A 23,410-nucleotide genomic window follows, 5' to 3' on the forward strand; every position below is an offset into this window, starting at 1 on the left:
GGCAGGGAGGGAATACTGTCCTCCAAAAGAAGCTGTGTTGGCAGAAGGAAACATTTGATTAAATTGCTAATTATATCTCAAGGCATAAGAGAGTATACTGAATGAATGAAATGGCCTTAATTACCTGTAAAATATATAGGGATGCTAAATACCTTCTTTAAAGAGTTATTGTGAGGATCAAATGAAATAAGATGTATAGCACTTTGCAAACCTTAATTTAGCTCTACAAACGCTGACTATCATTAGCTATTGAAAGAAAGAACAGAGAATGGACGAACATAAACCAACTGAATGAAGATAAGGTTCCATAATAGGCGTGTATGAGAAGGGTTCTAGGATCAGGCAGGAGCAGCTGGCTAGAGAGGAGGATGTTGATGGACAATGGTTTCAATTCTACAGAGTGATGTTAGCATTTGAGGGATCATGATAGTATAAAGCCCTCGCAAGTATCCAATTGATTCAGTTCTGAATTTCCAATGGTCTCCATAAGAGAAAAGAGTATTTTAAGATGCAAGCAAACCTAGAGTACCTAGACTAAGCTCCATAGCCTGAGTGAATACATGTCAATTTGTTTTGGAAATCAGATACTCTGATATGAATATTTTTAAAAATCCTAAAATGTACCAAAGCAGATATATACTTTTTATACTGACCTGGCAATGATTTCACAGAAATTTGTTTTTTTTTCCTTTTCTTTGTCCAAAGCTTTCAAAAGACTGTGGAATGTCCCCAACTCCTGCATCTCCTTTACAGTGCTTGATATTACATTGCTAGCATACTCTCTGCCAATGAGAACAAGTCAAAATATAATGGGTTAATGATCCTTATTTCCCTGCCCCCACAGAAGACTAGAATTTGTATCTTAATCACAGATTGCAAGGTCTGCAAGATACCTTGGAATTCACCTTCTCTTGAGAACACTGAGGTCCAGAGAGGGGATGAGATTGTAATAGCCTTATGTCTCTTAATTTCTACCCCAGTTTCCTCTGTACCATGCAATCTCTTTATATCACAGAAAAAAGCTATAAAATGTTCAGAAAAAGCAGTTTGAAAATAATAGTAGTTCATCTTTATATGACACTTCTTAGTCAACAAAGTACTTTCTTCAGAACTATCCTATAAGGTAAACAATGCAAATATGATTAGCCCCACTAAATAGAAAATTGAGACTGAGAAAGGCTCAAGGACTTGTCTAGGGTTATGTCACTAATAAATAAAAGAGGTAGGACTCAAATTCAGGTCTTCTCCCTCCAACTCCAAGGCTCTTTTTTTTTTTTAAACAATTTTTATTTTTATTTTATATTTTATTTCTATTTCTATTTCTGATATCTCTATAGTACACCTCATATATCTTTCCTCTTCCCCTTCCTTGAGAGTCATCCAATATGGCAGAGTGTTTTTGTTTGTTTTTAAGAGGAAAAAAAATCAGCACAATTGATGGGTGCTTTGAGGAAGTCCAAAAACATGTGTAATGTATAGTTCTGTGGACCTCTGACCTCCACCAAGGGATAAGTTGGGGAGGTCTACTCTTCTTTCTTCATTTAAGTCTTTATCTTTATAATCTTCTTTATATATCTTTATAATCTTCTAACATTTACTTTTGATTTTTTAGTATCATTGTTCTTTCTATTTACATTGTTGTGGTTACTATGTTTATTGTTAGTAAATATATCTGCTTACTTCACTTTGCATCAGTTTATATAGCTCTTTCCATGCTTCTCTGTATTCATCATATTTATCATTTCTTGCAGTACAGTAGAATTCCATTACATTCATGTACTACAGATTTTTTTTCAGCCATTCCCCTAATAGGTAGGCATCTACTTTGTTTCCAAACTTAGCATAAAAAAAAAATTCTACAAATATTTTGAAATATATGGGACTTTTTTTTTCTCTTATTGATGGCATCCTTGGGGGATAAGCCCAGTAATAGAGTCTCTGGTTCAGAAAATAATAGTCACTTTATTTGCACACTTTCAAATTGCTTTCCAAAAGGGATGTCATTTCAGTTTTGCCAACAATATATTAGTGTGCCTATCTTTCCATAGCCCCTCCAACATTGACTATTGCCACTTTTTTGGCCAATTTGTGAGGTGTGAGGTGTTATCAAGAAGTAAGTTATCTGAGTGGGTCAATGAAGGCAATTTGGGTGTGAGGAAGGATAAAGGGGATATAGGTGATTGGAGGAGGAATGAAGGTATGGGAAGGTATATAGGAGATAAGGGAAATGGGGTATGTAGGAGAGGCAGCTCAAACAGGTTTATTCCCAGAGGCTTGAGACAGAGAATACAGGAAGGAAACTAGGGCCAGTAAGAAATGTTTAGGTTTGGCTGGAGGGTTTCTCTTGTTAGTTTCTAAAGTCTCTTGAGGGAGGAGTCGAGAGGGCCCCTCCCTGCCAGTCAAACTGATGGCTGGAGGAAGTCTTGGATAGGTACTTCCTGCCAAGATGGATGCCCCAATTCTCTCAAGAAATAAAAGAAAATGATTCCTTCCCTCTTTAGCTCTTGCCTCAATCTTCAATACAATGATTCACTAGAGGCTTTGAGTAGGTAATGAGGGGATTTATTAAACTCAGGTTAGTCAGAGGGAAAGAGGTTCAGGATTTTCTAACTGCTGCTAGGTAGAGGGGTGATGGTGGGGGATGGGTCACGAAGAGGTTTAGACTGAGAGAGCTTGCTCTCCTATTTGGGAGATTTGACTGCCTTTTAAATAAAGTCCTTATTAAATCTAGGGGTAACTTATTTGAGGATACTCTAATTATCTAAAGAAACTAAAATCCACTATGTTCAATCACCAAGCCCTCCCTTCCACCCAGGACCCACAGGAAATTCAGGGAAGGGGAGGGATATGGATGGGGAGATCAGGGAGAGGTCCAGAAAAATGAGATAGGTCTAAATTTCCCCAAGACAAGGGAATGGTCGAAGCAATTAGGACAAAGCCAAGCCGAAAGGCCAAAGCTAACAGGCTAAGCTAAAGCAAAAGCCTCCAGCCACAGTGAAAGCCAGAAGGCAAAAGCCCCATCAGTTGGAACTTCACCTCTATTTATAGCTTCAAGTCCTAACTGACTTTCTGAAGATTCTAAGATGTTTAACTGACTTTTTGTGACCGTTAGAAATTACAGAAGCAAAAAGTTTCTGTTAGCCACCTTGCATTACAGAGGTGAAACCTCAGAGTTATTTTGTTTTGCTCCTGAGATCTTTCAACTATATGAAGTTGCTTCTCACATTAAATGACATAAGCTGGGCTTGCTAGCAGCAGTTCCTATTTAATATTCTATTGTTTGTCTCAAATACCATGAGAACTGATGCAAGGGGGAAAAGGATAATCATAAAATGTTTTAGAAGATGGGCAAGTCACTTGACCCCCATTGCCCACCCTTACCACTCTTCTACCTATGAGACAATATACCGAAGTACAAGGGTTTAAAAAAAAATGTTTTAGAAGATATTTTAAATCTATCAGTATCATGATAAGATTTTTAAATCAACCAAAAATCATCCTCATGTATTGTTTTAGGGTAAAATGCTCTGCCAAGACATCTCTGATGAATTTTATTGTCAATATTCATGGCTTTAAGAGGGGTTAAATACATATTCTGTTTATGTAGTGGTTATAAGAAGGATGAGAAAAAGTATACAAATAACTGACTTCCACTAAATTCTTAACTATAGCAATGCATATTGTTTTGCTTGTGACAAATATTACTTTTACATTCCATTTAGCTTAGAGATGTCAAAAATGCACATTTCCCCAAGATTTTATAAAAATACCTTAAAGACTATACTAAGCTAGATATTGGATATAAATTGCTAAATATTAAATCTCTTTTTAAATAGTATTTAAATATGCATTAGTGATTTAATGTTCCCTTTGAACTAATTAGACATTATTAAACTTGGCCCACTTACTCTACCAGAAAAGAAATGAGCCATTCTGAAAATGAAAAAGATCATTCATTATCAGACTGGATTTACAAGCAGAATATCTGGACTCAGACCAGAGTGATCACAGTAAGAGGCATTACCTTTGTGATAGAGATGGTTACTGTTATAAACTGATTTATCAAAGTCCATACTATAAAATTATACCTTATATAAATTTAATGTCATGGTGAAAACTCATGATTGCCCTTAAGTGATGGATAGAAAATGAAATTCACTGTTATTTATTTATTTGTTTGTTTATTTATTTGTTTGTTTGTTTGTTTATTTATTTATTTATTTTTTAAGCCCTTGTACTTCGGTGTATTGTCTCATAGGTGGAAGATTGGTAAGGGTGGGCAATGGGGGTCAAGTGACTTGCCCAGGGTCACACAGCTGGGAAGTGGCTGAGGCTGGGTTTGAACCTAGGACCTCTTGTCTCTAGGTCTGACTCTCACTCCACTGAGCTACCCAGCTGCCCCCTCACTATTATTTATTAATAGTTGTAGACCTGTAATTAGGAATTATACCCAAAAGAATTTGAAAGAATGCATGTCCTTTGATCAAGCAATACCACTACTAGGTTTGTATCCCAAAGAGATAAAAAATAATGGGAAAGGTTCTGTTTGTACAAAAAAATTTATAGTTGCTCTTTTTGTGGTGTCAAAAAATTGAAAAATGAGGGGATGTCCCTTCATTGGGGAATGGTTGAACAAATTGTGGTATATGATGGTGATGAAATACTATTGTGCTATAGGGAATAACGAACTGCTTGATTTCTATAAGAACTGGAAAGACTTCCATGAACTGATTCGGAGTGAAATAAGCAGAACCAGGAGGACATTGTACACAGTAACTGAAACATTGTGGGACGATCAAAGGTAATTCACTGCTACTAAAAGCAATACAATGATCCAGGATAGCTCTGAGGGATATAAGAAAGAATGCTATCCACATCTAGAGAAAGAACTGTGGGAGTAGAAATCCAGAAGAAAACATATGATTTATCACTTGTTTGTATGGGTATATGATTTGGGGTTTTGATTTTAAAAGATTACTCTATTACAAAAATAAATAATATGGAAATAGGATTTGAGTGATAAAATATAACCCAGTGAAATTGCTTATCAACTCCTGGTGGAGGGAGAGAAGAGGAGAGGGAAACAACAAGAATCATGTAACCATGAAAAAAAGCTTAAAAATAAAAAACATTAATAAAAAAATTTTTTTAAGAAACTAAATAAAATAGCTGCATCCCTGGAGGACTCTGCTTTCCTTTGACTGCTTCTCTGCACTTCTTTCTATGGTCCTGCAACAATTCAGAGTAAGGCAACAAAAGCAAATTCTGAGACACTGGCACAGAAAAAGGGTCACTTCTCTTCCACCTGGGGTCAAGATGATCCTTTCTGTAACAAAACTGGATCTCATTTTCCACAGAAACTCTTTTTTTTTTTTTAATTAATTATGTACATCTATTTATAATTAATTTATTAAATTCCTTATATCATTTATTTTTTTTAAACCCTTAACTTCTGTGTATTGGCTCCTTGATGGTAGAAGAGTGGTAAGGGTGGGCAATGGGGGTCAAGTGACTTGCCCAGGGTCACACAGCTGGGAAGTGTCTGAGGCCGGATTTGAACCTAGGACCTCCAGTCTCTAGGCCTGGCTCTCAATCCACTGAGCTACCCACAGAAACTCTTTTTTAAACTGTCTTGTTTCTCCTCAAGTTACTCTTCCCCTCTCCCATCTGCTCATCAGATTTTTCCTCCTACTTCTCCATTAGCTCCCTCTTATTCTCTCTTCATCTCATATCATTTAGATATCTTTCCCACTACTTCCTCCTCCACTCTGGTCTTGGATTGAAAAAGCAGCCATTCTCCCAACCAATGACAACATGTCTAATGTACCCTTGGTCCTATCCCTTTCAGTCTTTTCTATCTCCAATTTCTCCTAATCTACCAATTCCTTTCCTGCTGCCTATAAATAGATTCATGCCCCCCACTCTAAAAAATTCCTCACTGGATCCTACTACAGCTACTAGCTATCATTTTATAATATTTCTCCTCCCCTTGCCCAATAAACTCCTTGAGGAAACCGTCAGCATTAGGTACTTCTACTTTTTCCTTCCCTCTTTTTAACTCTCAGCAATCCTGCTCTTGATATCATCATTCAACTGAAACTGTTCTCTCTAAAGTTAGCAATGATTTTTTCATTGCTAGATCCAATGATCTTTTCTTTTTTAAAAAAGAAAACCCTTACCTTCCATCTTAGAATTAATATTACTTATTAGCTCCAAGGCAGAAGAATGGTTAAGAGATAGGCAACAGGTATTGAGTGACATGCCCAGGGTGACACAGCTAGGAAATACCTGAGGCCAGATTTGAACCCAGGATCTCCCATCTCCAGGCTTGGCTCTCTGTCACCTGAGCCACCAGCTGTCCCTACAATGGTCTTTTCTTAATCTTCCTCTTTCTAATCTCTAGGCAACATCTGACATAGTTGATTATCTTCTTCAAGTCCAGGATAGCCTTTCTTCTCTAAGCTGTTGTGACACTGCTTCCTCCTGTTTCTCTTCTGTGTCCAACTGTTCTTCTCAGTCCTTCTCAGTCTCCCTTGCTCCATTTTCCTTCGTGCCATTCCCACTAATTGTGGTTGCATACCAATCTCTGTCTTGGGCCCTTTTCTTGTTTTCCTCAACTCTGTCTCATTTGGTGACTCCTTCAGTCCATATGCTCAATTATCATCTCTATGTAGATGATTCTTAGATCTCTATACCCAGTCTCTTTCTTGAGCTTCGGGTGCACATCACCAACTGCCTTCTGGACCTTTTGAATTGGATGTCCCCCATAAGTATGTCAAACTCAATGTTTAAAAAAGGGATTTATTAACTATCCTACCTCCCAACCACTCCACTCCCACACTCTCCCACCTTCCAAACTTTCCATGACTATCAAGGATATCACCATTTTCCTAATCACTCAGGCTTACAACTTCAGTGTTGTCATTGACTCCTCATTCTTATTCATCCTACATATTCAATGTGTTGCCCAAAGTATCATTTAAGTCTGTCTTCTATTCTCCACTCACACAGCTATTATCCTAATGCAGGTCTCTATCTCATCTGAACTATTGTTAAGATCTAATTGGTCTCCTAGTCTCTCATATTCCCATTCTTATACCACTGAGGTGCCTAACTGATTTTCCTAAAGTCTAAGTTCAATGGCTCTCTATTTTCTTCAAGATTGAATATAAATTTACACATTTGGCATTTAAAACTCTTGATAATCTGGCTTTTTTCCTCTTTTTCCAGTGTTCTTACATTTTACTCCCCCTCCATCCATTCTATGCATAGTCCAGCTACAATGGTCCATTTGTTTTTCCCTTTACAAGATAGAGAGCAACTAGGGGGTATAGCGCCAGACCTGGAGTCAGGAAGATTTATCTTCATGAGTTCAAATCTGGTCTTAGATACTTACATGCTACATGATCCTGGGCAAGTCACTTCACCCTATTTGCCTCAGTTTCCTCATCCATCAAATAAGCTGGAGAAGGAAATGGCAAACCATGTCAGTATCTTTGCCAAGAAAACTCTAAATGGGGTCACATTGGGCATGACTGAAAGGCAAGATACACTAGTGTAAAAGTGAAATTAGGAAAATGCCATCTAAAAGTGTATATGGGAAATGTATCAAAACTACATTTCCCGTGATCCAACATGGTCCAACTGGTTTCCGTTTCCGGGTCTTTGGGCTTGGGGAGGCAGACGTCTTGACGCAGGGAAGAGCTTAAATCTCCTGGGTTAGGAGGGAGTGGCCTCTTTGCCAGTAGGCTCTCTTGGCGAGGAAACAGGAGACAGTAATGGAGGCAGCAGTTTTGAAAGCTTACAAGCGCGTGGTCTAATGATTTTATCTATCAGCATGGCTTTAATTAAAATACTAATTTATATATTTATACAAGCCTTTATCATTTTTCATATTTATAGTAGACATGACATCTCCCTCTCTGTGTCTTTTCATTCCCACATTCATTCATGTCTCATGTCCCACATCCTTGGAATGCTCTGCCCCTCGCATCTTTTAGTATCGTTCATTTCCTTTAAGACTCAGCAGAAATTCCACTCTTCCATAGACCTTTTCTTTTTGTCCCAGCTGCTACTGCCTCCCTCTCCAAGACTGGCTTCTATCTACTCTGTTTTTAGTTTTTATGTTGTCTCCATTAGAATATCAGCTCCTTGAGGGCAAGGGACTACCCTAGCCTATCTTCATACTCCTAGTGCTTAGCCCAGTGCCTGGCACAAAGTGAGTGCATAATAAATGTTTGTGTTGTTATTCATCCATCTATTCTTCTGCCCATCTATTAAGTTTTTCCCTCTCTTACCTATCAATTTGAACTTTTCTGAGAGTTTCTAAAGTCAGGATGGTTTGCCTTGCAGGTCTTTTAGTTATGTGATCTGCCATCTTATCTTCAGACTTTTTAAGCTTGGGTTGATTTTTCCGGGTAATATACTTGGTTGCTTCTAGTTCAGCTGCTGTGCCAGATTTTCTCTGTTGCATGATAGATGTTTGCAGTCGGTCCAGGCTTTGAATGACAACATTCATTTCTTTGCTTGGTTTCTGAAACAATAGATAATATTTTTTTTCGTAAGAAAGTGAAGAGAGAACAATGTATGTCATACAAAGAAGCAGGAGATTCTAGCAAATGTTATAGTGCATAATAGTAATGTGTTTTAAATGGCAAGATGGAGAAAATCCAAACTAATTTTTAGACCAAAAATTTAACATCATGGGAGTGACATCTTTTTTATTAATTATTTCTTAGTATACTTTTTCTAAACACTTTAGCTAAATTATTTTTGTCTTTTGTATTAGGATTCTTTATTTATGTAGAATCATTGAATTTAAGAGTGGAAAGAGACTTTAAGATCATTTTCTCCAGGCCTCTTATTTTATAAGAGACAACTAAGAAGATACTGAAGTCAAGTTGATTTGTTTGTCATGCAGCAAGCTAGTTAAGTTCAGAATTAAGATATGTGAAACAATGCCCTAAAGGCAAAGTGAAAACAGAAAGAACCTACTAATCACCTCTGGAAACAACAATAACAACAGCTTCCAGAGATACTTTAGCTATATTCAAGAGCTCTCAGGTCAAAGAAAAAATACTTTGAGCAGCCAGAAAGAAAGAATTAAAGTACAGAGAAACCACAATCAAGATTACACAAGATTTAGCAGTTATCACATTTAAGAAGCAGAGAGTACAGAATACAATATTTCAAAAGGCAAAAGATAAAAAAAAATTTACACAGTAAAACAAAGTATAATAATGGGGGTGGAGTAGGGAGGGAATAAAAACCATACAGAAAAGTAACAATATTAAATACATCATGACTAAACAAAATGCAATACAAATTACATAAAAGAGCATTGAAAAAGGAATTAAGTCAACTGGAGACTAGGCAACTTAATCTTAAAGAATTGGTAGGTCAAAGGATAAATCCTAAAAATCATACATAATTTTATGAAAAATTATGACAATAATAAGGCAAGATACCAAACTTTTGGGGGTATAGACAAAGCATTTCTTAAGGGAAATTTTATATTCTAAATATTTTCATCAACAAGAGAAAGAGCAGAAAAATGAATTAGGCATGCAACTAAAAAACTCAAAAACAAATTGATCCCCCTCCAATAAAACACTAAAATAAAAATCCTGAAAATAATAATTTTCAATTTCTCCAATAATAAGTTCAAGGGGTTGAAAACAAACTGAAACCTTGTGGTTCTCATCTTACTGACAATAGAATTATAAGAAAACATTAAATTAGGAACTTATAGTTTACTTGAAACGTCAAAGAATTTTAGTTTTTAAATAGCCTTGCTTTTCTATCTTTTTTTAAATCCTGTATCTGATATAAACACTAATCACAACAAGCTAAAGGATCTAAAAAAAAAAATCTATGAATCCTAAAAAAAGAATCTATGAGAATCTACTTAAAAATGGGTCCTTCTGGTTAAATATTTAATGTTTACCAAAGTGGACATGTAAGCTAAGGTTAAGTACCTTTCTCAATTAATGTTAACTATATTTTTGTTTAACTTCCTATGATAGCAAATTATTACATTGACATACTTAAGAAAATCAAATATATACAAAGAAATGAAAAAAAATTTTTTTAACCACAGAAGGTAGAATTCTTTAAAACTTCTAAACAACAAATATGACTATCTGGTCTTGTTTTCTCAAAAATTTACTCAATTTTTTTTTTGCAATTATTTGAACTCCAAAATTTTCAATTAATTCCAAATTTTTCCCTTTTAGAACTCTAATTAATTAAATCTCTCCTTAGGAGATATAGAGAATGATAAGGATCTAATCCACACATTAAAAATATGAATAACAGAACACACTTTGCAAGTCACTTTCCAAAACACTATTATACAACTGAATTCAGGGGCAGCTAGGTAGAAAGTGGAAAAACAGGAGGTTCAAATATGGCCTTGGATACTTCCTGGTTGTCTAACCTTAGGCAAGTCATTGATTGCCTAACCCCTGCTAATCTCCCATCTCAGAATTGATGCTAAGATATAAGGGAAGGGTTTAAAAAAAAATTAACCATGTGGAAAATTTCTTATATGAGAAACCGAGTCAAAATGATCCAACACTAGCTTTCCCAAGGTCACCCTCCTAACCTTTCCCCAAGGAGAGACATTCATTGCCCATAGATCACAGACCTAAGTTCCACTGGGCCGATGGAATTTTTCTTGAATCAGTGAAATACAGGCATAAGGACACAACAAACCTGAAAATGAAGCTCAAAAAGAAAACTCAGGGTCCCAAAAGGTTTCACCTCAAACAGCAGTCTCACTAATCACAGTAGGGCTGGATGCAATAGTTATCAACATTCTCAAATTATTGCAATAAATTAGCCAGCAAATAAAAATTTATCAAGACTTCTTTTTAAAAAACCACACAACAGAAAAACCTGGAAAGACTTACATGAATTGATTAATAGTGATGTGAGCAGAGCCAGGAGAACAATGTATATATACAGTAATAGAAATGTTATACAATGGTCAACTGTGAAGGACTAAACCAAGTTTCCCAGATGACCACAAGGGACTCATGATGAAAATGCCATCCACAGCCAAAGAAGGAACTGTTGGAGTCTGGGTGCAAATCAAAGACTGCCATCTTCCACTTTTTTTCCTTCATGAGATTTTTACTATATGTGTGATGCATGTCTTCTGTCACAACATGAGCAATATGGAAATATGTATTGCATGAAAGTATTAGTATAACCTATATCAGACTATTTATCATCTAGGGGATAGGGGAGAAAGAGAGGGAGGGAGAAAAACTAAATCATAAAATGTCAGAAAACAACTGTCAATAATTTCTTCTACATGTGACTGAAAAAAATTATAAAAAAGGAAAACCAAAAAACACATAAAATATTTCACTCAATTCTTCTAATATTTCTCCTCAAATACAGCTTAAAATTCATCCTGAAGCAAAAAGTCATTAGAACTTAATAAAATAGTTACATTCTGTAAGTTCACATACATACTAAACATGATAGTTTACTAACCCCTTTTAAAGCAAAAATATTTTTAAGATTAAGTTGGTAAAAAATGTAACCTCGGGGAGGCAGTGAGGTGGCTCAGTGGATTGACAGCTAAACTTAGAGACAAGAGATCCTGGGATAAAATATGGCCTCAGACACTTCCTCACTGTGTGACCCTGGGCAAGTCACTTAACTCCCATTGCCTAGCCCTTACTGCTCTTCTGCCTTGGAATCAATAATCAGTATATTCCGAGAGAGGAAAAAAACGCACAGTTAATGATGCTATATTTTATGGGTGGGGAAAGCTATGCTTTCAAGCCATTACTATAAATGAAAGTATTACTAAAGCTCCAATTATTTTGAAGTGAGTAAAATGTGTGTCTACAAAGATCACAAATATTATTAGAAAGAAGCATTAAGCACACAGGAGTATCATTGAGTCAAGAGACTGTCTAAGGTTTTAATGTCTCTGAAAACATGAAGAATCACTGGCACAAACTAGAATCTATTCCAAATGCTCACTTCTGTATTTCAGTGCAGTGATATCCACCTTGAACAACTCTTCATGTATTTGGATCCTTTATTCTCTTTCCTTTACACCACAAATGCAAAACGTCTTTCCAAAATATATATCTCAGAAACACATTATTGGCTGAATTTTCTCCTTCCCATTCTTGATTCTTAACGAGGAAACCAAAAGAATGCAAGAAAGGAAGAAATCTACTTTCTATCATATTCTGTTTAAGATATGATAACATTCATATTGTGCTTCAATGTCTTTTTTGACCCTTATTTAAAATTCTTTGACAGTGCTCACTTTGGCAGCACATACACTAAAATTCATTTGAGAGATCAGAACTACATATGGTTCTTAGTTTTTCCATTTCTTTTTTAATTTAGTTTTAAAACTATCTTCTCATTGAGATAGCTTTATTTTTTTTAAACTCCTAACTTCCATCTTAGAATCAATACTGTGTATTTGTTCCAAGGCAGAAGAGCAGTAAGGGCTAGGTGAAGGGAGTTAAGTGACTTGCCCAGGGTCACACAGCTAGGAAGTATCTGAGGTCAGTTTTAGACCCAGGACTTCCCATCTCCAGGCCTGGCTCTCAATCCACTGAGTCACCTAGCTGCTCTGAGATAGCTTTAAGATTACACTAGAATGGAAATCTTTTTATATACATGTATGCACATGTACACATATAAAATTTAACAATTTAGGTTGCAAGCATGATAAAAAAAATCTAGAAACAATATTTAAAGGAAAACAGAATTTTATTGTTAGTGTTCATTCTATTAATCATGGGATTAAAGCCATTTTTGTTCATGATTTGAAATGTGAATATTCTATGCTATATACCAATCTTAGGATGGATATATTTGCCTTTCCAGATTATTTGGATTATTAATAACAAATTTAGTTACTAAAATGTTTAAGTACCCAAATACCTTGTAAAGACCCTGTATTCTACTGAAATGTGCTGTCAGAAAACATAATGGTGATTTGCAGCAAGGGCCATGGCAATAATATAAATTTGTTGACTTTCACAGTATGCATAGAAAGTGCTGGACCAAAAGAGGGAATCTTTCCTAAGAGTAATCAATGTGCCAGTTGTACGTGCCCTCTTGTGGTCATACTCCAGAAGTACAAGGAATACAAATCTTTACAACATAATGGAATAAGAAACAGTCACACACATACCACTAGCAGCAAATTAATTGCATTATCCATTTTCTTGTGATCTTTTTCAATTAATTTATATTACTAAATGACATGGGAAATCTTCTTGGTGGGCAGGCCCTGGAATGTGGCCGTTTCCCTCTCCTTTGGTTCTCAGGGTGATGGGGTTGTAGTCTCCATTCTTTGAACTAAAATTTAATAATGGCATCTGTGAAAGTCAGAGACGAAAAAAGGGGAGCAAAACCCAGAATGAATAGGAGGTCAACAGTCATCAGAACAATACCTACATGCAGGCTCTGTTTCTTCCTTTCATATGGACCCGGCATAATATATTTTAAGATGGCAAGCTGTTCCAGGGTGTCCTCCAGAACTGCAGAAATCCTCAGCACATCCAGGAGAGGGAGCGTATCTATCACCTCCTGGATGACTGGTAACTCTTCAGTTTGGGATATTTCTTCTGGTTCTACAGAAGCTCCTGTCACTGTAGGAGGAGCTCCTGTCACTGACAACACTTGAGGATGCAAAATCTTTGAAGAAGGTTCTATTGCCGCCTTCTTCTCCTCATCCTCCTCATCCTTCTCATCGTCCTCCTCACTAATAAGAATAAGTACCAGAGTTAGTCTGAGTGATGCCTGAAATAATAAATATGTGGAAAATCTCTTAGTTTGTGCAAACTAACAAAAAATATGTTAAACTTCCCCAAAATTTAGACTTGATTCAAACTCTCAAACCTCAGATTTGATGGAAATGGGAACCATGTTGGGTCAAATATTTGGATAGATAAGAGAACTAATTTACTGTGAGCTAGAAGATGATAAAAGACCCTGCTTGCATATCCTTCAGCAATATTTATTTAGGACAACTCTAATAATCACTCTACTTAAAAATTCAAATACTTTACTTTTTTTTTTCCCCCAAACCCTTACCTTCATCTTGGAAACAATACTGGCCAGACAATGAGGTTAATTAAACTTGTCAGGGACACACAGCTAAGAACTGTCAGAGGCCAGATTTAAGGCCAAGACCTTGGCTGTTGGCCTGTATATCTCAAATCACTGAGCCACCTTGCTTTGCCCAAATACCTTACCTCATTTTAAAAAAAAAATTATTTTTATTTATATCTTTTGTAACCTTCCTTTGCCACCATCTTAGAAGGCTATCCTTTATGTCAAAAGATTTTTAAAAAATCAGTAAAACCAATCAATAAATTGGAAAATTTTTGACATCTTTCTTCCTTCCTTCCTTCCTTCTTCTTTCTTTTTCTTTCTTTCTTTCTTTCTTTCTTTCTTTCTTTCTTTCTTTCTTTCTTTCTTTCTTTCTTTCCTTCTTTCCTTCTTTCCTTCTTTCCTTCCCTTATTCTTTCCAAGGCAGAAGAGCAGTAAGGGCTAGACCAGGGGTCGGCAACGTATGACTCTTTCTGCAGGAGCCATAAAGTCAATTTTTTTTTCAGGCACTGTTACAGGAGCGTTTACTGTGAGCACTGTACAGCTCTCATGAAATTACATTTTAAAAATGTGGTGTTTATGTATATGGCTCTCACAGCCAAAAAGGTTGCTGACCCCTGGGCTAGACAATGGGGGTTAAGTGATTTGTCCAAGATCACACAGCTGAGAAGTGTCTCAGGCCAGATTAGAACCTAGGACATCCTGTCTCTAGGCCTGGATCTCAATCCACTGAGCCACCCAGCTGCCCCTGGCAATATTTTTCATGTTCCACATCCATGCACCCTTCCTCCTGCTTTTGCAAAAGGGTGGGGAAAGGAAAAAAATCTTACTTTTTAAAGCAGGCATGTAAGTCTATGGCATTTACATGTCTTTGAGCCAAACCTCAAAAATTTCATGCTTTCCTATCAAATAGCAATCTGATAAGCATGTGTATATGTAGTACAAAAATGCTTTTTGATGTATTCTAGAAGAACATCTACAACATATACAAGATGGTAAAGCTTGGAATGTGAACTTACTTCATCAATGAGGAATATGTAGTTTTTTCCATTGGGATGTCAACACTTCATAAAAATGTAATCAACCTGAAATAGGAAAGAAAATTAGGTTTTGTTTCCTAGAAAGTTTTAAATTGTTTCTGCCCATCAAGGAAGATATTAAAGCATCAAAAGCTTCAATTTTACCCCTGAATTAATATACTGTCTTCCTATTTTCTCTCTTTTCACATTATATAGTGAAATTCCAGAACTGAAAGAACTGGGGCAGCTAGGTGGCACAATGGATAGAATACCAGACCTGGAGTCAGGAAGAACTGGATTCAAATCTGACCTCAGCCACTTTCTAGCTCTATAACCCAGGGCAAGTCACTTAACCCCAATTACCTAGCCCTTCCTGCAAGTCTGTCTTAGAATTGATACTAAGACAGAAGATACAGGTTTAAAAAATAAAATAAAAAAGAAGTGAAAGAATGAGAACCTTTTGGTTTACTAACAATTTAACTTAATACACTTGTCTAACAAGGCTAAAAGTGAATTAAAATGTTCTATAGTTTCTTTAGAAATATTGATTTTGTTGTTCAGGTGGCACAATAAGCTCTGAGAGAAACAATCTGAGATTCAGACAAGCAAAATGAATTGCCTGTGGACCCACAGCTTCAGTATCATATCTAGGATGCCAAGTCCAAAGCTTTTGCTATCATTCCATTTTGCCTCATAGAACATTATAACTGGAAGGGATGTCAGAAACAATCTAGCTCATTCCCTTTGAAGGTTAACCTTCCAGGAAGGTTAAATAGGAGGAAATGTCTCTTAAAGTAAAATCTACTTCCTGAGAAAATGTTTCTGTTCTCTGAATAAAAGCAGAGTAAAGCAAAGTAAAATAACAATGAAGTATAAGATGGGAGTTCATTTACTAAGACACACAAGAACTATATAAAGACAATTACAAAACACACTTTACAAAAATAAGGACAGAGCTAAACAAGTGAGGAGATTTAGTTGCTCATATCTGGGATGTGATAATATAACAAAAATGATAATACTATTCTACCTAAATTAATTTACTTATTCAGTGTCATATCAGTCAAACTACTAAAGGATTACTTTAAAGCTAGGAAAAAATAGAAAATTTTATCTGGTGGAATAAGGAGTCAAGATACTCAAAGGAAAAAATAAGAAATAGTGGGAAGGAAGTCATGGGCCAGATCTCAAACTGTATTACAAAGTAATCATTAAAACTTTTATACTAAAAATAGAAAAGTCAGTGGAACAGATGCTATACAACATACATAAGCAAAGGAATATAAGAACAAAGGGAACAATGTACCTAAAGATCTTAACTTCTAGGGTAGAGACTCCCTATTCAATAAAAATCCTAGGAAAACTAAAAAGCATTGTGAAAGAAATGGGCTTAGACCAGCATTTCACATCATTACCAAAATAAGTTTAAATAGCTACAAGACTTATATATAAAAAGGAGGAAGGGAGAGAAAGAAGGGAGGGGATAAACATTTATTTAAGCAGGTACTGTGGGCCAGGTTCCATGCCTGGCCCTCCACTTCATCAACATTATCTTTTTTTTTTTTCCAACCCTTACCTTCCGTCTTAGAATCAATACTGGGTATTGGTTCCAAGGCAGAAGAGCAGTAAGGGCTAGGTGATGGGGCTTAAGTGACTTGCCCAGGGTCACACAGCTGGATTTGAACCCAGGACCTCCCATCTCTGGGCCTGGCTCTCAATCCACTGAGCCACCCAGCCGCCCCCACACCAACATTATTTTACTTGATCACATCTTGGAGGAACAAGGGAAGAAAACACGTTCTTCAGTGAGGTATATGGAAAGAAATCATGATAAAACATACATTAAACATTAAAGAGTATCACAGAAGATAAAATAGATAATTGTATAAAATTGAAAAATCTTTGCATAAAGTCAATGCTGTTAAAATTAAAAGAGAAATAAGTTAAGTAGGAAAAACCTTTATAACAAATTTCTCTGATAAAGATCTGATATCCAAGACCTATGAAAAAATGATTCAAAAATATAATAATGGGTGGGGGGCAGCTCGGTGGCTTAGTAGATTGAAAGTCAGACCTAGAGATGGGAGATCCTGGGTTAAAATCTGGCCTAAGACACTTCTTAGCTGTGTTACCCTGGGCAAGTCACTTAACCCCCATTGCCTAGCCCTTACACAGTATTGTGTCCCAAGGCAGAAGGTAAAGATTTTTATGTATATATACATGCATAAATATATAATAATGACAGCCACTCCCCAGTAGGTAAATGCCCTCAAAGAAATGAATAGGCAGTTCTCAAAGAGAAAAAGAATTTATAAATGTGAAAAAAATGTTCCATATCACTCTTTTGAGAAATGCAAACTGAAATAATTCTGAGTTTCACCATATACCTATCATATTGGCAAAGATGACATAAAAGGAAAATGACAGAAGCTGAAAGAAGACAGACACACTGTATGTCCCGTTGATCCAGTTATTCTAGAAAACAATTTAGAACTATGACCAAAAGGTCACTAAACTATATATATATATCCTATGTGACTCAGTGATAGCACTAGTAGGCTTATAACCCCAAAAGATCAAAGAAATAGGAAAAGTACCCACATGTACAAAAATACTTCAAGGAGCTTCTTTGGATATAGCAAAGAACTGATGATAAAGTGGGAAGTCATCAATAGGGGAATCCCTGAATAAATTATATTATTTATTTTATTATTAAATTATATATTATGAATGTAATGCAACATAATTGTAGAATAAATGAAATAAAAAAGGGATAGTTTTAAAGAAATTTGGTACCATCTTATATCTACCAGGCTAACATCACAGAAAAAGAAAATGACAAATGCTAGAAAGGATATGGGAAAATAGGTATACTGATGTACTGTGGGTAAAATCCTAAACTGGTTCAACCATTCTGGAGAACAATTTGGAGTCATTGCAAGATCTGGAGCTATGCCAAAACTGCATATCCTTTGACCCAGCAATACTATTACTAGCTCTGTGTCCCAAACAGATCACAGAAAAAGGGAAAGGACCAATACATACAAAAATATTAATAGCAGCTCTTTACCTGGTACCAAAAACTTGGAAGTTGAGGGGATGCCCATTACTTGGAGAATGGCTGAACAACTTATAGTACATGATTGTGATGGAATAATGTTGTGCAATAAGAAATGACCAGGGGGATGGCTTCAGAAAAAAATGGGAAGACTTGAACTGATGAAAAATGAAGTGAGCAAAACCAGAACACTAGAACATTGTATACAGTAATAGCAACATGGTAACTGTGATCAACTGTGGAAGCTACTCAGATCAATAAAATTATCCAAGGGATTTTCAAAGGACTCATGATTTTAAAATTCTATTTACCTCCAGAGAACTGATGACTATGAGTGCAGATTGAAGGATTTTTTCCCCACTATTTTTCTCATTTTTTCCCCTTAATATGGCTAATTACATGACTTTACACGTATAATGAGGATCATATTGCTTCCCTTCTCAATGGGTGGGGGAGTGACTAAAAGGAGAGAGAGAATTTGGAACACAAAATTTAAAAATAAATGATAAAAATAAATTAAAAAGAGATGAAAAATGAATTTAGGAAGACTTATGCACAACTGAAGAATAAATCAGAACATTTCATACTGTAACAACATTGTCAAAAAAGCAGCTCTGAAAGATTTAATTCTGATCAAATATAATGATAACCAGGATTCCAGAGGACTAGTGATGAAACACGCTACCTAGGAGACAGCTTAGTGGCACAGTGGATAGAGCACCAGCCTTGGAGACCAGAGGGCCTGGTTTGAAATCTAGTTTCAGACACTTCCTTGCTATGTGACCCTGGGGAAATCATTTAAATCCATTTGGCTACCCCTTGTTCTTCTGTCCCAGAACTGTTACTAGGACAGAAAGTAAGGGTTATTAAAAAGAAAAGAAAATGTATAGATTTTTTTTTGCCTGACCACACTTATTTGTTACAAAGATTTTTTTCTCCCTTTGGGGAGGAAAGAGAAGCTAGCACAGTATTATTTTAAAAAGAGGAAAGAAAAGAAGGGTTTCATGTAAGTGCATTTAAAAACTGGCAAAGTCAAGATGGTAGAGTGTTAGGAAGTAGGGTGGTCAGCAACCCTCCACAAAACTCCTCCAAACAATTCCAGAAAATGCACTGGATTGAATCCTGATTGGAAAATTCAGAAAAAGTCAGTGAGTCATTTGTCCAGCTGAGTTCAGTATAGGGAGACAGAAAGGGAGGACTTGTGACAGGACCATGGTCCATCATCAGAGCAAAAAGAGGTCCCAGAACCATACTAGGCACTACCAAATCCATAATGGGTCAATGAAATAGGGAGAAGTACAATACCACATGACTTTGTCACCCACTACTCAATCCTAGGCCATAAATTCCACATGGACTGAAAAGAACTGTGCCTAGGGATGCCCTGGAGTAAGGAGTAAGTTCAAAAGGTGGCAGCAGCAGTGGTATTGTTCAGACCCCAACCTGTCTCCTTTCTATCTAGTCCAGAAAAGGAATTCCTAGACCAAAGGGAAGCCTACAATTCTGTCGCTCTAGAACAATAGAACTAAACACACAACTAAAAAAACCTCATAGAAGAGAACAGAAAAAAAAAAAAAAAACAGGTGACGCCTTTGAAAGTAACATGTTGGATTTATTACATTTTTTAAAACTATAGCTATTTTCAATAGATTCCCAGTTTTTCATGGAACTCTTTTTTCTGCTTTTGTGTGTGTGTGTGTGTGTGTGTGTGTGTGTTAAGTTCATAATTAAAAAAAAAATCTTAAAACCCATCTTCCTGAAACAGCCAGGTCACTGACAAGAACAGTTTTCCAGAGGCACTGTCAGGCATTCTGTGAGTTTTTGAAGAGCTGGTAAGTGAAACAACAACAAAAAAAAAGATCACTGATTCTTCCTGGAACTGGGAAAGTGAAAGAGCCAAGGTACCCAAATCCGATAGATTCAATTCAAAGAAGTAATAATAATCACAGTTATCATAGCGCTTACATAGCAATTTAGGATTTATATGTTATCTCTGTCTCTGTCTCTCTGTCTGTCTCTCTCTCTCTAATCTGTCAAATCTATCTAGCATTATCTCCTGGGTGGAAAGAAAGCAGAATTTGGACCCAGAGGAACAAGGATCAAGTCCTTGTTCTGTTACCACACCTGTCCAAATCATTTAGCATTTTGGGACCTTAGTTGATTTTTTTCTGTAAAATGAAAAAATTGAGTTCGGCCATTCTTGAAAGTAATTTGAAACTGTTTATAAGTGAATCTTTGTAAGTTCCCATGATTAAAGAGACAAAACTCAGGGAAATTAAGAAGTTTAGTAAGAAAAACAAAAGCTGAAACGCTGGTAAGATGGTCACGAGGGATTCAAACTGGACCGCTTTTAAAGACAACTTTTCATAAGAGCAAGGCAATTCTGATAGGTAGACGTCTACAAAAGGGGTTGGGGGTGGGCAGCTGGGTAGCTCAGTGGATTGAGAGCCAGACCTAAAGAGGGGAGGTCCTAGGTTCAAATCTGACCTCAGGCACTTCCCAGCTGTGTGACCCTGGGCAAGTCATTCGACCCCCATTGCCCACCCTTACCACTCTTCTGCCTGGGAACCAATACACAGTATTGACTCCGAGACAGAAGGTAAGGGTTTAAAAAAAAAAAAAAAAAAAAAAGAGGGTTGGGCCATTGCATCTCAGCTCCACCCGCTTGGCAGTCTCATAGGAAAAGAGATTAGACTAGGGGAGGGAGTCACGGGCTACTCCGTACGGGCGGGCGGGCAGATAATAGAAAAGACTAGGGCATGGGCTAGTGTCATCTCAGAGAGTACTTCACACACAGCTGATGCTACTTTCTAAAAAAGGGGATGAAAGTGCATGCGGCTGTCCTTTCCTAGCCTGGATTGGCGCGTACTATAGAGACCCTATACGAAGACTGGCACGTACATCTAGGAAAGTGGGGTGGGAGATCGTGGACCATTCAGTAGTGACTAAATTCTACACGGAACCATAACCGGAAGTCACTGATCTGCGCATGCTCTATGGTTGAAAGCGTGAACTTTGTCCAACCCGCCATAAAACAATTGAGGCAGGGCTCCATGCCAATAACTATTTACTAGAGGCACCTGGCCCCCTCCTACAAATAAGATCCCAGGCCTTCCTCACGGCTTGAGACTCCTTCCTTCTTCAGAGTACAGTTTTTATTCCCTTCAGTGCCCAGCCCCTTCCTTTCAAGCCTGGTCAGTCCAGGCATCAGTGAGTGATCTCATTGGTAGACTCCAAACTCTTGGTAAGACCCCTGGCCACGCCACGTTGCTACCAGAGTCGGTGGACCTGTAGCAATTGACTCATCTACCCCACTTTATCATCAGGTCGGCTTTATCAAGACACCCACTTTAGGTGATCCACCTTTCTCAATGAGGGTCATAAGGGGAGGATTATGGAGCAGAAATTTTTTTTCCCTTTTTTAATGTATTGTGAAACTTTCCACTGGAGTTTGTGACATCTGGGTGGAGGCCCCTTTCAAACTATGTTGTCAAGTTAGAGTTTAACATAGAGTTTTATGAGAGGAAAGACTATTTTTAGAAATTATTCAATTATGAACTATAACTAGTTACTTCTGATTGTTAATAAGTAATCACTATCCCTTTGAAATCACATTAAACTACATAATATTGATTAGAACTAATCATGAGGATAAAATTATTGGTTTAAGATGGGCAAGGTTCTATTTAAAATAAGGTAGGGGTCAAATTATTTCACACACAACTCTGCCTCACTTAAATACAATTTACACACATCAAGATAACACCCTGAGTTATCATTGGTCTTCCTCAGAAAAGACAGATGAACAACAAGAGTACCATCGTAATCATTATTGGAGAAGTAACTCCTATGAAGGAGTCAGCTATCCCCACTGACTGCTAATTAACTACCTCACAGAGGGAAGGCAAGCAGCAAGCACCTTGAAGAGACAGAGAAGGCAATACACATATGCCAGGTAAGTCAAACTACCACCAAACACCTTGACCACTATCTACCTACCCTCAAACCTTGATGAAAACAGCTCAGAACCCTGAAACCAAGTGTCTTGGCAATAGGTGTGCACCACCCCCAACCTCAAATCACCAGACTTGCTTACAGATCAGCTAGAACAACAATCACTAAGGGGAGAAATCATTGTGGAGAAGGGGCCACTTTCCTCATCACCACCAGCAATAACTGCTAACTGCCACCAAAAGGTAGATAGGTACAAGAGCCCTAAGCATGGCACCCCAAAGACTGCTTCTAGGCTAATTCTCACAGACATCACCAAGCCACACATGTTGCATTCAATCTAACCCTCACAACCATCATTAGGGAGATGACTCCTGTGGAGAAGGGGCCAGCCGTCTCTCCCAAATGCCACTCAGAGCAGGCAAACCAATCTATCTAAAAAGGAAACCCTGCTTTATCCATTTCGCCACCTAGCTGCCCCTAGCATATAGTAGGTACTTAATAAATGCTTGTTCCCTTCCTCTCCCTTTTGTAATACTATTTATGAATTTAAAAATATTATTCTAGGAAAGGCAATCCATAGGCTTAACCAGACTTCCAAAGGGGTCCATGTCACAAACAAAATGGTTAAGAACCCCTGCTTTAGCTGGTCTCTAAGATGTGTGGGCTAAAATCATGCATTATTCTCCAACATGTATTAGCTAGTGTTAGTAATCTTAAATTGGCAACTTCCTATAGAAAATTAGTGGAAGTTAGGTGCCCTTCAGAAGAGAAATACCAATCTCTCTTTATGAAGAGTAGAGAAATCCACCTCCCCAAGTAGCCTTATATACATAAACATACACCTTTGATTCACTTTTTTCTAATATAGCCAAAACTCCCATTTCCCTTTTTTCTTATTATGTATTCCAAATAGCTCTTGACAGTCAGCATTCAAAAGGTTAAAGAAGTTAGAAACTGAGTAATGAGACCTAAAGTTATAATTTTGACTCCCTATATCAAATGTTTCCGTCCGAAAGGCCTTGGCCTTGTCAGTGGTCAAGAGGGCAACAAAAGGGACGAGACAGGACGGGATGGGGCGCGATCCGGGAAAGGGGTAGGTGGGGGTGGGAGGGAAAGGAGTTCATCCTCTTGCGCCAGGAGGCGGCACCAATTCCTGAGCAGGCATGGAGCAAGCTTCGCAACTCCCCATGGGTTCCTGAACTAAAACTTGAGTCTTTGAAAAAGGACCGAAAATCGCCGTCCTGTGCCCTCCCCTGCACCCCCAAAAACTCCATCC

General features: G+C 37.2%; 1 protein-coding gene across 1 annotated transcript in view; it reads right to left on the reverse strand.

Annotated features, from left to right (window-relative positions):
• Nucleotides 1-15,154, reverse strand: part of IQCG (IQ motif containing G) — a 55,011-nt gene extending 39,857 nt beyond the window's left edge. The window contains exons 1-4 of the mRNA XM_044666726.1: nt 15,123-15,154; nt 13,447-13,753; nt 8,298-8,533; nt 654-782 (exon numbers count right to left, since the gene is read on the reverse strand). Coding sequence (XP_044522661.1) covers nt 654-782; nt 8,298-8,533; nt 13,447-13,753; nt 15,123-15,154 — 704 coding nt within the window. The remainder of the gene's footprint in view (nt 1-653; nt 783-8,297; nt 8,534-13,446; nt 13,754-15,122) is intronic.
• Between the last annotated feature and the right edge of the window lie 8,256 nt (nt 15,155-23,410).

Source organism: Gracilinanus agilis, chromosome 3, assembly GCF_016433145.1.
Source record: "Gracilinanus agilis isolate LMUSP501 chromosome 3, AgileGrace, whole genome shotgun sequence".
Taxonomy (NCBI): domain Eukaryota; kingdom Metazoa; phylum Chordata; class Mammalia; order Didelphimorphia; family Didelphidae; genus Gracilinanus; species Gracilinanus agilis.